This window comes from Gorilla gorilla, chromosome 23, assembly GCF_029281585.2.
Source record: "Gorilla gorilla gorilla isolate KB3781 chromosome 23, NHGRI_mGorGor1-v2.1_pri, whole genome shotgun sequence".
NCBI lineage: Eukaryota > Metazoa > Chordata > Mammalia > Primates > Hominidae > Gorilla > Gorilla gorilla.
Window position 1 is genome coordinate 42,788,862 of NC_086018.1, and position 16,461 is coordinate 42,805,322.

At 55.2% G+C, this 16,461-nt stretch overlaps 1 protein-coding gene across 2 annotated transcripts in view; it reads left to right on the forward strand.

Moving 5' to 3' along the window:
* Positions 1 to 16,461, forward strand: part of ARHGAP8 (Rho GTPase activating protein 8) — a 109,269-nt gene that overhangs the window by 37,865 nt on the left and 54,943 nt on the right. For both annotated transcript variants that reach the window (XM_031005500.3, XM_063704923.1), the window contains exon 3: positions 9,965 to 10,052. In XM_031005500.3, the coding sequence (XP_030861360.1) occupies positions 9,965 to 10,052 (88 nt within the window). The remainder of the gene's footprint in view (positions 1 to 9,964; positions 10,053 to 16,461) is intronic.

A 16,461-nucleotide genomic window follows, 5' to 3' on the forward strand; every position in this document is an offset into this window, starting at 1 on the left:
TGGGATTTCAGTGCAGTCTACTGTGGTCCTTCCGTGTCATTAGGGGGCTGTGCGCTGTGCTGGGGTGTGTGCTCCTCCCAGGGAGTATATGAAGTTGTCAGAGTCGACACTTGAGCCAGGGCCTCGATGCTGCAGACTTCCTTGGGAGATGATGGCACAGGCAGCAGTCTTCAGCTTTTAGATAGTTCTCTTGTGTTGGAGCAGAGTTTTCACTTGTTTAAAACCCAGCTTCGCCGGGCGCAGTGGCTCATGCCTGTAATCCCAGCACTTTGGGAAGATGAGTCAGGTGGATCATCTGAGATCAGGAGTTCGAGACCAGCCTGACCAATATGGTGAAACCCCGTGTGTACTAAAAATACACAAATTAGCCGGGCGTGATGGTGGGCACCTGTAATCCCAGCTACTTGGGAGGCTGAGGCAGGAGAATGGCTTGAACCCAGGAGGCGGAGGTTGCAGTGAGCCGAGATTGCATCATTGCACTCTGGCCTGGGTAACAAGAGCAAAACTCCATCTCAAAAAACAAACAGAAATACCCCCAGCTTCTTGAGAAATTTAACCATATCAAGAGACCATATGAGGGCCTCAGCCATCCTGAAAAGATGCCGGCCTTAACCAGCAGTCATCAGGAACAACAAGGATGGAGGTGCCTGGAGAAGAGCTTAGTGGAAGCCACTCTCCACTCGGGTGAAATAGAGTTTACAGTCAAAGCACCAAAGCAAGAAAAATCTAAACATTCCAATGCAGGTGCATTGGATACAGAGAGAGAAAATTATTGGAGCAAAACTTCCAATTGCCAGCAGCTTTTTCTTCTTTCTTTTTTTTTTTTTTTTTTTTTTTTTTTTTTAAGATGGAGTCTTCTTGCTCTGTTGCCCAGGCTGGAGTGCAGTGGTGCAATCTCAGCTCACTGCAACCTCCACCTCCCGGGTTCAAGCAATTCTCTGCCTCAGCCTCCCGAGTAGCTGAGATTACAGGCACCCACCACCACGCCTGGCTAATTTTTGTATTTTTATTAGAGATGGGGTTTCATCATGTTGGTCAGGCTGGTCTTGAACTCCTGACCTCATGATCCACCTGCCTCGTCCTCCCAAAGTGCTGGGATTACAGGCGTGAGCCACTGCACCCAGCCTCCAGTCACTTTTTCAATTGGGACAACCAGCAGAGAACATCCCCAGATGGCCCCTCACTGAGGACTGTTCTTAGCAGAACAGAGGCCTCTCCCCTTCCTCCTCCTGGGCCTCACCTTGGCATCAGCTTCGTTCTCTCGTCCCCTAAGTGCAGTTCATGCACCTGAGTTTTCTGTGGGCCCGGGGGACAGTTCAGGACCAGGAACCCCCTTCCCTCCTGTTCCTCCAGGGCGTGGCATGGACCCCTCCAGGACTTCTTCGGCCAAGGGCTCTCCTGCATCCTTCAGGTGTGACCAGATGTCACTCCCCACCAACGTGTTTCTGAATTTTTCTGTCCCAGCTGCTACTTCCCCCATGACCAACATCTGGAACCACAGCCAGAAACCAGACTCCTGTCAAAAGGAATTTTGAATGATCTCTCCCTACTTGAGTGACTATATGCTGGCCAAATGGAAGCTTTGTAGAATTTTGACACTAACAATAGTGGTGGTGGTGGTTTTTTTTTTTTTTTTTGAGACGAAGTCTCACTCTGTTGCTCAGGCTGGAGTGCAGTGGCGCAATCTCGGCTCACTGCAACTTCCGCCTCCCAGGTTCAAGTGATTCTCCTGCCTCAGCCTCCTGAGTAGCTGGGATTATAGGTGCCTGCCACCATGCCCAGCTAATTTTTGTATTTTTAGTAAAGATGAGGGTTCGTCATGTTGGCCAGGTTAGTCTCGAAATCCTGACCTCGGGATCCTCCCACCTTGGCCTCCCAAAGTCCTGAGATTATAGGCATGAGCCACCGCACCTGGCCAGAATAGTGTTTTGTAAATAAAGTTGACTTCAGTATCTTAAGAAGTGGTCATTGTGGGGCTGAGCATGTGTTTCAGAGTCTGAAGCTCTGGTCTGGGGCTGAGGCTGGGAGCTCAGAGTGGAGATCCATCAGGTGGTGTGAAGCAGGGTGGGGGATAGAAGGTTCCAGGTCTGAGGACCAGAAGAGGTAGAGGTAGACGCTCAGAGACGTGGAGGGTGGTGAGTGGCAGGGGAGAGAAAGAGAAGTCCACACCGGACCTGGACCTGCAGGACAACACACGTCCACTGCCCTCGGTTCGGATCTTTCGGCACACAACCCATTCCGTTGCCGGCTGGGCTTTCCTGCAGCACGCAGGCCTAAAGGGGTCTTCAGCTCTCCTTCCACTTTTGCAAAAATGGTTAGCAACTTCAAACAAAAACCATAGCAAACTTGCGACTCCTCCCGATAGATTGCTACTGCCTTTATGATGCGTTTTAATCGCCCTCCACTGGGAGAGAATGATGAATCGCCCCACGCACCCTGTGGGTAACGGCTCTGGGAATCGTTTCTTTATTCATAAACCAGGCTTCTCCTATTGCAGAGACAGTGAGTGATGTGGTGGTGTAAACAGCGAGGGGAGAAACAGGGGTCATGAATTCATCTGATGCCTTGCAGAATTTGCATTTTATTGATAGTTTTCATTTCCTTCCATATTATATCATATTGAAGTCTGGTTTTGATGTGCTGGCCTGTGTTCCCAGAGAACAGCGAAGGGTATTTACTCATATTGACTGATGGCATCAACACAGATGCAGCATTGATGGCTTAATAAGTGGGAAGGTTGAAGGTTCCAGGGATTCCTCTCAGCTGCTGGGGAGACCGAGGGAGCGAGGGAGGCCGGCCTCAGTGTGGGGCATGCGCAGGGCAGAAGAAGCTGCGGAGGCTTGGCTGGGAGTCAGCCTCGGCCAGCTGCTCGTGTCAACCCACCCTGACGCTCACTTGGCCTCTGGGCCTCAGTTTTCTCACCTGTAAATGAGAAGATGGGACACAGCACTCCTGGAAGCACCCAGCATCCTACCTGGTCCGTGGTAACAGCTCACAGTGCACTTACTGTGTTCTGGGGCTGTACCAAGACTTCATGCAGGTTATTGATTTAATCCTTCCTGTAACCCTCCAAGTCAGTTTCATTATGATTTCCGTATTGCAGATGACCAAAGAGGCGCCAGCCGAGCTCAGCCAGGGATTGGGCAGAGGAAGAGATTCTACCCTGGCAGGCTGGGTACAGCCCTTTGCTTTTTTTCTCTCTCTCTCTTTTAAACTTTTTATTGGCCAGGCACGGTGGCTCACGCTTGTAATCACAGCACTTTGGGAGGCCGAGGGAGGCAGATCATGAAGTCAGGAGTTCAAGACCAGCCTGGCCAACATGGCGAAACCTCGTCTCTACTAAAAATACAAAAAATTAGCCAGGCATGGTGGTGCGCACCTGTAGTCCCAGCTACCGCGGACGCTGAGGCAGAAGAATTGCTTGAACCCAGGAGGTGGAGGTTGCTGTGAGCCGAGATTGGGCCACTGCACTCCAGCCTGGGTGACAGAGCAAGACTCCGTCTCAGAAAAATAATAATAATAATAATACACTTTATTATGGAAATTTTCAAATGCTTCAGATGTAGAAAGAATAAGGAACCCAACTTCTCCGTCATGGCACTTGCTCTAAGCTTCATAAGTTTATGAGATCTGAATAATGCTGTGTGTTCATTTGGAAGGACATTTAGAAATCTATTGATATGAGCCAGGTGCTTTAGCTCGAGCCTGTAATCCCAGCTACTTGGGAGGCTGAGAAGAGAGGATCGTTTGAGCCCAGGAGGTCAAGGCTGCAGTAAGTTATGATCATGCCACTGCACTCCAGCCTGGGTGACACAGCCAAACTCTGTCTCTAAAAAAACAACAACAAAAAACAAAAACCCGAAATCTGTTGGTATGGAAACAAAATACCAAATTAGTTGCCCTTCTGGTTTGGGAAGGAGTAAAAAGCCTTCAATAACAGCTCACTCTCAGAGCTCAGTATCATGCAAGACCGTGGGCTCTGCAAACAGTAGGTGTTTAATAAGTGTTTATTGAATGAATGAGTCAGCACTGTATGCAAGCAGGATGCTTGTGAGGAACAGGGACGTGACCCAGTGTGGGCTCTGGGCTGGGGTCTCTTTGCATGTGCCGTACTCTGCCCTGGGACCCTCTTACCCTCATTGCAGATGGCAGGGTGGAGGGGGCCCATGGCGTGGTTGGGTACCTCGGGCCCTGTGGCTGGCTGAACTGAGTCCAAGCTTCTCAGGTGGGAATTCATCGTTACCTGCTTATCTTGGCTTCACCCCACACCCCCCTCTACCCTCTGGGCCAGTTGACCAGAGCCACAGGTCCCCTCCCCACACTACCCCAGACAGCACAAAGCCCCCTCACCAGCAATAGGCACTGGTGCACTGGCAGGCCACGAGCCCTCCCCTCCCCACCACCTGCAAACCAGACGAGGGTGGGAGGCAGAGGGGAGCCCCCTGGTATGGGATGAGCCTGTAGGTGTGAGAAGGAGGGTGCTGGGACCTGCGGAAAAGCTGCCAAAGACCTGCGGTGGCCCATTGTGGCCCACAGGCTTCTCTTTCTTGGACACCAGGTCTGAGCCATGTTCTCCCACCAGGCCTCCCAGGACACCTCCCGGGACCCACCCAGTCTGGGGGGCTGCTCCTCCCACAAGCCTCCCAGCCCCTCCCCCACCCCAGGTGGCACCGCAGCTCCACTTGCCCACACATGCACAGGCAGCTCCTCCTCCTGTGTCCTCTCCCCTGTAAGTGGCCTTGCCACTGTCCCTGGGATCCCTACTCCTTTCCATGTCTGCAGCCTCCGCTGGCCTTGCTGTAGGCTGTCCCTACCCCTCCTCACCTGGCTTCCCAGGGTCAATAGAAAAAGTCAGACCTCAGTCCTTGCCCTGGCGACCTTGACCCTCCCTCCCATTTGGGTCCCAGTGGCCCAGGGAAGCACATCTGTGATCTCTGAACACCCCCTGAGGTTCCTCAGTGACCAGGGGTCCCAGAGCAGACGCTGCTCTGCTCCCGGGAATGGCCTGGAGCTGGGCAGCAAAGCCACTGCCCGCCGTCCCGGCTTCTGCTGCCTCTGCTCTTGCTGGAGACCGGCCTCTGCTGCATCTCTGTGCCCGGTGGGTGGAGGCCCCCACAGTGTGCTCCTCGGGGGCAGCTGATGGTGGGCTGGGGTGCAGGGTGGGCCGATGCTGTATCATTCGGAATGCGCCTGGCCCTCGTCCCCAGTTCCCTCGAGGTAGCTCTAAGTCTTTGGAATTTCCCAAGTGAAAGGAGTATTTTTGTTATTCATGGCAGGGGTGGGGGGCTCTAAGACCTCCAGGAAGGGAGGGGCTGGAGGCTGAGTTCACTCTGTGGCCTGTGATCCCATCAATCCCACTGAAGAAATGAAGCTTCAATGGGGGCCCTGGATTTCCAGAGGTTCCATTGGCCCCTTGCTCCCCCAGTTGGTGATGCTATGACGATGGGCCCAAAGGGGAGGCCTCTTAACTCCACGGGAGAGGTCACAGATGCTCTGAGTCCAGGACGCTCCCAGACCTTACCCTGCGCGTCTCTTCCTGTGGCTGGTCCTGAATTGCATTGTTTGTAATAAAGCTGTAATTGTAAGTCTAGCGCCTTCCTGAGCTCTCCAAGTCACTCTAGCAAATTATCAAACGTGAAGGGATTGTAGGAACCCCTAGGTTTGTAGCCAGCTTGTCAGATGCGTGGGTGGCATTCTCATGGGGCTGCCCTCAACCTGTGAAGAGTGGTCTAAGCCCAGATAAAAGCCGTTGCAGACATAGATGATGGGTGTGGCTGCCAGGGCTCCCACGGTTCTCAGAGAGGTGCTTGTGGGGCTGGGCACAGACCTCCCATTTCCCCTGGATCCCTTTCCCCCGGACCCTGGGGCCTGGCAGGGGCCGTGTCTCATCTTCTCTCCCCGGAGCTGAGTATACAGTGGGCCCCCAACAAATGCCGGTTGAGCTGATCTTCCATTGGTCCAATTCTCTAGCACATCCCCCAAGACTTGCACTTGGTCTGATTCCAGACATGATAATGCTACTTGGCTTTTTTTTTTTTTTTTTTTTAATCCTGAGGTTATCTTTCTGTTTCAGCCCTAAAGGCATTGATTTGACTCCTTGTTTCTTCAGTAGCTGTATAAATGATCCATCACTTTAGGAGCAAAGTTGTTCTTTCCCCTGTTATCCCACAGGAGGAGGGCGCAGGCTCCAGGTCAGCCATGGAACCCTGGCCTCCGCGGTGGTAGACACTTTGTCTGGAAAACACTCTACTTTCAGGCATAGCCATTGAAGATTTTGTGCCTGAAAACTCCCACTTGGTAAGGGAAGCAAATAAAAGTGTGGCTTGCAGTGCAACCCTTTAAAACAGAAGCTTGCTAAACAAATGGAAAGCGTGACCAGAATTCGTAAGGAACTGTGAAATGAGGAGGATGCTGTATTTGGAAGCTGTGAAATTGCTCTAGGATTCCAAACCTCAGAGTAGCTTCCAGGCTCCTGGGAAGAATCAGATGCGTGGCCTAAATAAAAGACAGCCCCCGGCCAGGCAGCCAGGGCAGGGACATCAAAGAGTTCACACACTGCGCACGCGTGTGTGTGCGCTCATGCCAGTGTGCGTGTGAGTACGTGTGTGCACGCAAGTGTGTAATTTTTTTTCAAGAGACAGGGTCTCACTCTGCTGCCCAGGCTGCAGTGTAGTGGTGTGATCCTAGCTCACTGCAGCCTCGAATTCCTGAGCTCAAGTGAGCCCTCCACCTCAGCCTCCCAAAGTGCTGGGATTACAGCCGTGAGCCACCGCACCCGGCCAATAAGATTTTTTTTTTTTGAGACAAAGTCTCACTCTGTTGCCCAGGCTAGAGTGCATTGGTGCGATCTCAGCTCACTGCAACCTCCACCTCCCGAGTTCAAGAGGTTCTCCTGCCTCAGCTTCCTGAGTAGCTGGGACTACAGGCGTGCACCACCACACCCAGCTAATTTTTTATTTTTAGTAGAGATGGGGTTTCACCATGTTAGCCAGGCTGGTCTCGAACTCCTGACCTAGGGTGATCCACCCGCCTCGGCCTCCCAAAGTGCTGGAATTACATGAGTGAGCCACCGCGCCTGGCCAAAAAAGTTTTTTTAGAGACAAGGAAGGTCTCATTATGTTGCCCAGGCTGGTCTCGAACTCCTGGGCTCAAGTGATCCTCCCATCTTGGCCCCCAAAATGCTGCTGGGATTACAGGCGTGAGCCACTGTGCCTCCAGTCATTAGATTTGAAGCCTACGCTAAATCCAGGATAATCTTATCTTGATCCTTAGCTAATTAGATCTGCAGTGACCCTGTTTCCAGTGTCACATTCTGAGGGTCCAGGGGGACTTGCGTTTTTTTTTTGGGTAGGGCTGGGGTACTCTTCCCCCACTACACAGGGTTAGAGGTAGACTGAGCGGCCCCACAGCCCCTTCCCTGAGGTCCACACCTAATCTGCACCCTCAAGGTCAGCGCTGCCCAGTGGAACGTTCTCTGTGCTGGACACGCTCCATCCCTGCCTTGTCCGGGGCAGCCCCCACCGTGCGTGACTGCTGGACACCTGAAATGTGGCGAGTGCCACTGAGGAGCTGGACTTTTTTTTCTGAGACGGAGTCTTGCTCCTTCACCAGGCTGGAGTGCAGTGGTGCAATCTCTGCTCACGGCAACCTCCGCTTCCCGGGTTCAAGCAATTTCCTGCCTCAGCCTCCCGAGTAGCTGGGATTACAGGCGTGTGCAACGAGGAGCTGGACTTTTAAAAATGTGAATGCTTTCGTCCTGGAAGGTGCAGGTGTGGGTCTTCCCACTCCTGTGTGAGGAAAGGAAGAGAGAGCAGAAAGTGCTGGGAGGAGAGGCTGCACCCTGCTCCAGGCTTCCCATCCCCAGCGCCCACGTTTTGGGGGGGGGTTCCCCAAGGTCTCCTGGGAGATGAGCACCCTCACAGAAGCCAGGGCCTGGGCCCCTTTGCACAGCCCCCCGCCCCTATGCTGGGCCTGGAAGCTTGGCCAAGGAACCTTTTACTGCATTGAGCAGGGCCCTTTGAAGGGATGAGCCCAGGGGCCCTCAAAGCCACCACGGCTGCCTGTGGCCTCTCCCTGTACATTACCCCTCCTGGGCCTGTACCACTGGGGTTGGAGCCCCTGTCTCTGTGCTCACGGCCAGAGGAGCTGCTCCCATATGCAACGGCATGTCCACCGACCGGCCAGAGGGCATTGTGGATGCGGGGGGCAACAGCTTTTCTGCAGAAGTGCGGTTTAGTGGGAAGGGGTGTAGAGTCAGCAAGGAGGCGGGAGAGCATTCCAGGTGGAAGCTCAGGCAGGAGGATGCCCTTGAAGAATTGAAGGAAGGCTGCTGGGCCAGGTCCTCGGGGGCAGAGGTAGGGGCCTCGTGGACCAGCAGTGGCGGGATCTCCGTGTTCCCCACTCCTGACGACAGCCCGGTGTGGGTTTGGTCTCCCTCCCCACTGCTGCCTGTACCCCTTTGTGCCCCGTTTTCACCCTTGGCACGTGTGCCTCAGGCTGTTCTTACCTGTGTCCTTGTGTGTTTAATTGTAATGAAGAGGCTGTGGATGCTGGGAAGCAGGGCGGCCCTTCTGTTCTCCGTGTCCCTGAGCCGTGGCCGTGGAGTGAGAAAGTGCTGAGAATCCAGGGGGTGGGGGGTGGGTGGTGACATCAGACTGCACTTGAGTCACTGTCAGGGCCTTCCCCAGGGTGTCCTGCATGCCAGAGGTCCTCTCTCTCAGGGCCCTGGGCAGAGAGAGGAGGAAGGTCTGAACCATGAGGTCTCCAACCTCTTCTGGCCACTTGTGGGGTGGGGCAAGGTGGGGTTGGGGCTGGGAGAGGAGGGGCAGCTGTGTCTGCAGGCACGGAGGATGGTCTGCAGGGGCATGGAGGATGGTCTGCAGGCATGGAGGATGGTCTGCAGGGCCCTCTCCTTCAGGAGTCTGTTCTGTCTTTTTTTTTTTTTTTTTTGAGACAAATTCTTGCTCTGTTTTCCATGCTGGAGTGCAATGATGCAATCTTGGCTCACTGCAACCTCCGACTTCCGGGTTCAAGCCATTCTCCTGCCTCAGCCTCCCAGGTAGCTAGGACTGTAGACATGTGCCACCATGCCTGGCTAATTTTTTTGTATTTTTAGTAGACATGGGGTTTCACCATGCTGGCCAGGCTGGTCTCGAACTCCTGACCTCAAGTGATCTGCCCTCCTCGGCGTCCCAAAGTACTGGGATTACAGACATGAGCCACTGCACCCGGCCTGATCTGTCTTTTTATCTCACTAAGCGCCTGGCCCGGAGCCTGGATTCTGAGGACAGAGATAAGCAGACCCAGTCCCAGCTCTCAAGGGGTACCCCTCCCCGCAGCTGTCCATATGTGGGGGGCACCCCTCCCCACAGCCGTCCATGTGTGGGGGCGCCTCTCCCTTGCAGCTGTCTATGTGTGAGGGGCACAGATGTGTCAAGAGACTGTTGTAGCACATGGTGACCCGGGCCATAATGGACGGCAGGGCTGAGCATCTGCATTCCTGAGAGGGCTCCTGTACCCCCGACATGAGGTCATGCCCAGGAGCCACTGTCCCCCAGGCCACCCTGGCCTCCACCATGGCCCAGAATCATGGGGTGGGGGGTTGGAGGAGGAGGTAGAGTGGCTACACCCTGCCTTTGAAGTCAGATGTGTCTCGATTTAAGTCCTTGGTGCTGCCTGCCAGCTGGCTTTGCACTGATGACTTAACCCTGCTGGGCCTCGGTTTTCTATCTGTAAAGTGCGGGGATTATTTCCAGTGTACGGCTGGTCATGAGGATGAACTTGGGCCACGTGCATAAAGCCACGGGTGATGGATGCTCACTCAGCAGGTGTCGCCTCCGAGGAACGCTGCTGCCTGTGCCTCCCAGCTCGGGCTGGACTGGCCAAGGAGGCTGCTTTTTGCTAAGTGCCTGAGGATTTTCTAGGAGAAGGTGGCACGGAGGCTCACCTGTGTCTGCTCCTCCAGGGGACGACCGCTTTGGAAGACGTGTTGTCACGTTCAGCTGCTGCCGGATGCCGCCCTCGCACGAGCTGGACCACCAGCGGCTGCTGGAGTAAGTGTTCTGCCCCCTCTCTTTCTGTCCCTGTCTCTCCATGTTGCTTGTCCCCATCCCTTCACCCCACCTCACTCTGAGTCACCTGCTGTGTTCTGGGGCCTCCTTTGTGACCTTGCTGGTGTGCAGAGCTCTTGCACTCATGAGCCTACCCGAGGGCCATCTGTGGACACCCCTGGTCCCTGGGCTTCTGTGCACCATTCATTAGCACAGCGGGAGCCAGGTTTTGTTTCCTTTTAGCCACCCGAGCTGTGGGTGCCTCCCTTTGGAGTTGGGGACAGTCCCCTGGTCCTAGGTGTAGGCCAACCTTGCAGATGACATGGCTGCCGAGCGCCAGGCCTCCCCCACGCACTGTCCCTTTGAAACCTCCCTGGGCCTCTCTCTGGGAACACCTTCAGAGCTGTGAGAGTTTCCTGTAGCTGCCGTAACAAATGACCACATGCTTGGCAGCTTAAAATGCTCTGAGTGGATCCTCCATGGTTCTGGAAGGCACCAGTCCCCAAGGTCAAGGCAGCGGCAGGGCTACACTCCCCCTGGCGGCTGCGGGGGAGCTTCTGGCCTCTTCCAGTTCCAGGGGGCCCCAGATGACTTGTGGCCGCCTCATTCCTATCTCTGCCTCGGTCTTCACGTGGCCTTTTTGCCTCTGTGTCTTCCCATCTCATAAGGACACCAGCCACTGGACTAGAGCCACTCTAACTCCATGGCACCTCATCTGAACTAATTGCACCAGCAAAGACCCTATTTCCGAATAAGGTCACACTCTGAGGTTTTGGGTGGAATTTTGAGGGGTGCCATTCAAACCCAGGACAGAAGACAAGGGCCTGCTGCTGCTACTGCTGCTGCTGCTACTGCTGCCGCCACCACTGGCTCAGCAGGCATCTATTGAGTGCCTACTGTATGTGAGACTTTGGGTAGATAGTCACTGTATCAGGGCCCACCTGTGAACTGAGGAAATCACCCCTGTGGTTTGGGGTGGGAGAACTAAGGCCAGGAAACGACTCTGAGACAGAAGGTGGCAGGACATGGAAGGGGCCGAGTGAGGGGGTGCCTGGGCCCCATGTACCTTGTACACTCCCAGTGCCACCCAGGTGCGCATGGGCTCCACAGCTAGTACAGGGTGGGGGGCCGTAGAAAATCAAGGTTGTTGTTAGTTTGCCATACCAACAAGCATCAGGAGCATTCAGAAGGGGAGGTCTCAGGCAGTTTCCCAAACTAACTTGGGCAAGGAACCTTTTACTGCATTGAACAGAACCCTTTGAAGGGACGGGCCCGGGGCCCTCATAGCCACCAAGGCTGTGTGTGGCCTCTCCCTGTACATTACCCCTCCTGGGTCTACACCTTCTGTTCCCCCAGCCTTTGCATGCAGCACCCCCAAACACATCGTCCCTTGCATATGTCCCCTTGTGTGCTCACCTGCGTTCTGTGCCAGTCCCCTACTGTGGCTGTCCTCTCTCCACCCCCCACCACCATGCAGACACCACCTCCCATGCACACACCCCCTCCCGTGCACACACTCCCTCCCATGCACACACCCCCTCCCATGCACACACCCCCTCCCAGGAACACACCCCCCCACGCATGCACCTCCTCTCATGCACACACCTCCTGCCGGGCACACACCCCCTCCCGGGTACATGCCCCCTCCCGTGCACCCACCCTCTCCCATGCAGACACCCCCTCCCGTGCACACACCCCCTCCCATGCACACACCCCTTCCCAGGAACACACCCCCCCCATGCATGCACCTCCTCTCATGCACACACCTCCTGCCGGGCACACACCCCCTCCCGGGTACATGCCCCCTCCCGTGCACCCACCCTCTCCCATGCAGACACCCCCTCCCGTGCACACACCCCCTCCCATGCACACACCCCTTCCCAGGAACACACCCCCCCATGCATGCACCTCCTCTCATGCACACACCTCCTGCCGGGCACACACCCCCTCCCGGGTACATGCCCCCTCCCGTGCACCCACCCTCTCCCATGCAGACACCCCCTCCCGTGCACACACCCCCTCCCATGCACACACCCCTTCCCAGGAACACACCCCCCCATGCATGCACCTCCTCTCATGCACACACCTCCTGCCGGGCACACACCCCCTCCTGGGTACATGCCCCCTCCCGTGCACCCACCCTCTCCCATGCACACACCCCTTACTGTGCACACACCCCCTCCCGTGCACACACCCCCTCCCGTGCACACACCCACTCCCATGCACACACACCTGCTCCCATGCACACACCCCCTCCCGTGCACACACCCACTCCCGTGCACACACACCCTCCCGTGCACACACCCTCTCCCGTGCACACACCCGCTCCCATGCACACACCCCCTCCCGTGCACACACCCTCTCCCGTGCACACACCCTCTCCCGTGCACACACCCCCTCCCGTGCACCCACCCCCTCCCATGCACACACCCCCTCCCGTGCACACACCCCCTCCCGTGCACACACCCCCTCCCGTGCACACACCCCCTCCCGTGCACCCACCCCCTCCCGTGCACACACCCCCTCCCGTGCACACACCCCCTCCCGTGCACTCACCCCCTCCCGTGCGCACACCCGCTCCCATGCACATACCCCCTCCCGTGCACACACCCCCCTCCCGTGCACACACTCCCTCCCATGCACACACCCCCCTCCCATGCGCACACCCACTCCCGTGCACACACCCTCTCCTGTGCACACACCCGCTCCCATGCACACATACCTGCTCTCATACACACACACCTCTCTCGTGCACACGCTTCTCCATCACTAAGTCGACTAAGTCACGTGCTCAGCACAGACTGGGTGTTCAGAGTGAAAGACTAACCTAAAGTAGATTGACTCATGGGTCCTTAGATGGCTGTCACATGACCCCCAGGCCACCAGACCCACCTGCAGGACTGAGCCTTCTCCAGCCCAAAGCAGCTTTGGGTCCACAGTCTTGAGCGTGGGCCCAGGCCTCACGCCCTCTTAGGTCTGCCTGCTTCCTTCCCTCCCTCCATCACCCTCCTCAAAGCCACATGGGCCTCGCACCCTGCACCCTCTGTATTGGCCGTTTCCCATTGCTCGGAAGGAACCACCTGTTCCTCACCTGTGTATGGCCTTGGGCGCCCTGTCATCCTCTTTCATCTGTCCGTTGCTGCTGGTGTCTGCTGTGCTGGCCACACTGCTTTCATAAGGTGGCCACCGAGCCTCCTTCCTGGTGAAACTCCCGGGCCCAGGAGAGCTGCTGCTGGGGGAGAGTTGGCAAAATAGCGAGAGCAGCACCTCTGCTGGAATCCCTGTCTGTGTGAGTGAGAGGCCCCCAGGCCCAGGGGAGAAGCTCAGTCTTAGTGAAGGGAAGTTAGGTTCTGAGGGCCTTGGAATTTGCTCCCGGACAGTGAACTGACTGAGCTTCATTTCTGAGGCCAAGCCCTGGCCGATCTCTGGGTGTCCCTGGAAACATTTATGTGCCCTTGTGAGGACAGGGAGCACGGCACCTGGCCTGCTGCAGACTCCCTCACTGCTGGGGACAGCTCAGGACGTGACCCTGGCGGGGAGGCTGTGCCTGCCACCACTTCCAGATGCCAGCATCTAACTGCTAAAGCCGAGGGACTCAGGGAGTGGGCTCGACCTGGAACCCCCAACTCAAGATGAACAAAGGCATGATCGGACATAGAAGCACCCAGAAGACTTTGGGCTGGTTGCTTCGTGAGAGTCCCCCCAGTATATGCATTCTATCTGGTCTTAAAGAATCTTCTGACCACAGCTGAAACTGCAGTGGCGAAGGCAGAGACCTGGTGGGGAGCAGGTGCCGGGAGCGACTTCCACCAGTGCACCAGTGCTGCTGCTGCATGGCGAGACCTGCAGGATTCATGGGGCGAGCTTGGATCCTGGTGCTGATTACCCCAGACAATGAGGCTGGCTTTCCCCAGGAGGTGCTCAACCCAGTGAGGAGCTGATGCCAGCCTGCAGCCCACTCTTGGTGTTTACCAGGCACACAGGGAGAGATGGATGCTAGATCCAGGAAGAGCTCATCTCCTGGGGTCCTCTTGAGAGGACGCATTCCCTTGTCAGGTCATTTAGGCATGGAAAGACCTGTGACCTATGGGTCAGCTCTCCCCGAGGGGGCTGCTGCTGGGCCAGGAATGAGCTCACGATTTGCTGTTCTTATAAAGACAAAAGTGCCTGCAAAGACAGAAAGCGAATTGGTGGTTGCCGGGTACTGGGAGTGTGATGAGGAGAATGACTGTTTAACAGGTCTTAGTTTTCTTTTGTGGTGATAGCAATATTTCAGAACTGTAGAGAGGGGGTAATTGCACAGCTTTGTGAATGTACTAAATGCCTGAATTGTTCACTTTAAAGTGGTTAATTTATGTTATGTGAATTTCAACTAAATTGGACAAAAAGCACCCCTGACAACAAATTGGTACCTTGTGCTCTTTTATGTGCTTATCCAAGATTCCTTTACTATTAGGTGGAAGTAGTAAGCATGGCTTCCATGAACAGTTGTATAGGTTGTTCACAGCACAAGGCTAACCAGATGAGAAGCTACCATCACCTGGTGCTTTTTTCACTCAGCGTGGGACAAGCATCTGCCCAGAGGAAAAGGCGTCTTTTTCTAACTCATGCAAAGGTGCTCTGTGGGCTTCTCGGCCTTGGTAAGAAGAGCCATCAGGCTTACTTCTCCGCAGCCTTTATGAAAAAAATTAACACCCCGTACATTATCCTCCCTATCCATTCCAACCGGATGGCTTTCCTGTGGCCAGATGCATGCTCCTATTTTTGAAGCGGGTGAAGAAACAAGTCTATGTCTTTGAAACCCAACTAGTAATTTAGTTAATGACTTCCTGTGCTGAGCACGCGGGCAGATGCATTGACACCCAGAGGATTTCAGTGTGCCGAACAGAAGGCACTGGGGAGAGCCCAGCGCTGGGGCCAGATGAAGGGTGCCTGCTTTTACAAGGAGGCGCCCAGAGTGGGAAGAGGAGCTGTGCAAAGACATTGGCCTCAGTTTCCCTCTCTTGAAAAAGTCATTTGCGACATGCAAAAGTGGCTATCCTGAGAAGTGAGGAGGAGTGAAGAGTTCTCAGTGGTTCGTGGACTCTTCCACCCCTCTATGTTCAGGTGGAAGTCTCGACCTGGGTTTTTCTGAGAAAGTGACTCCATAAAGGATGACCTTGGTGAAGTATGCCCCGGTGGCTTAGCCCACATGGTGTCTGAGACAGCGTGCTGGAAAATGAGTGTTAAAGTTACTTCCACAACGGGTGAGCTGAAATCATGCATGGTGTGAGGTCAGATGTGCGTGATTTCTCTACATCAAAGCAGACAACGGGATGGGAGCAGGCGTGGATGGCAGCCCACAGTTCTCAGAGACGCTGAGTGTGTGGAAGCTGGAGCCAGGCCACTTGGTTCAAAGCCCAGCTCTGCCCCTTACTGATTCACCTCTGTGAGTCTCAGTTGACTTGTCTATAAAATGGAGATAATAGTACCTGGCTCCTAGGGTCATTGGGAGAATTAAACGTGTAGAAGGCCTGCAGTTCAGGTGGTTTGGGCTTTTGACAGAGGGCACTCTGACATCACTTAGAAATCAAACACACATGCCGGGCATGGTGGCTCATGCCTGTAATCCCAGCACTTTGGGAGGCCGAGGCGGGTGGATCACGAGGTCAGAAGATCAAGACCATCCTGGCTAACTCAGTGAAACCCCGCCTCTACTAAAAATAATAGTAATACAAAAAATTAGCCGGGCGTGGTGGCAGGTGCCTGTAGTCCCAGCTACTCGGGAGGCTGAGGCAGGAGAATGGCGTGAATCCAGGAGGCGGAGCTTGCAGTGAGCCAAGATCACGCCACTGCACTCCAGCCTGGGTGACAGAATGAGACTCCGTCTCAAAAAAAAAAAAAAGAAATCAAACGCACACAGGAGAAGCTGGCATCCTTGGTCTCCAGGCTTCCGGGCAGTGCAGGACCAGCCGAGCCTCTGCAGGTGGGCACAGGCTGCTGCGGCTTTCTCCCGAGGCAGTTCTGGGAGCATCTGCCTGCAGAGCACCCCACCCACAGCCTCAGAGAGTGGGTCCACCTGGGTGGATTAATTACAAGATGTGCTCCAGGTGAGAACCTGGACAACCTGAGCTGAGGGATCATGGCCTGACCGGCTCAGTGTCAGGCCCTGCAGAGTGCTGGTGGAGGGTTAGGGGGTGCTTCTGGAGCCCTTCCTCCTGCAGATGGCAGGGCAAGCCCTTTCCCACAGGTGACATGAAGACAGTGCTTCCTAGGTGCAGCAGGGCAGGATGGAACGTGGTCCATGGGAAATGGGTAGAGCCTACACCATAGGGGGTGGCAGGCGACAGACGCAGAGCACAGTGTCAGGACTCTGGCTTTGTAATGAAAAGCAAAATGTTAGGAGCTCACCTGGAGGGAAGGAATTGCTTGC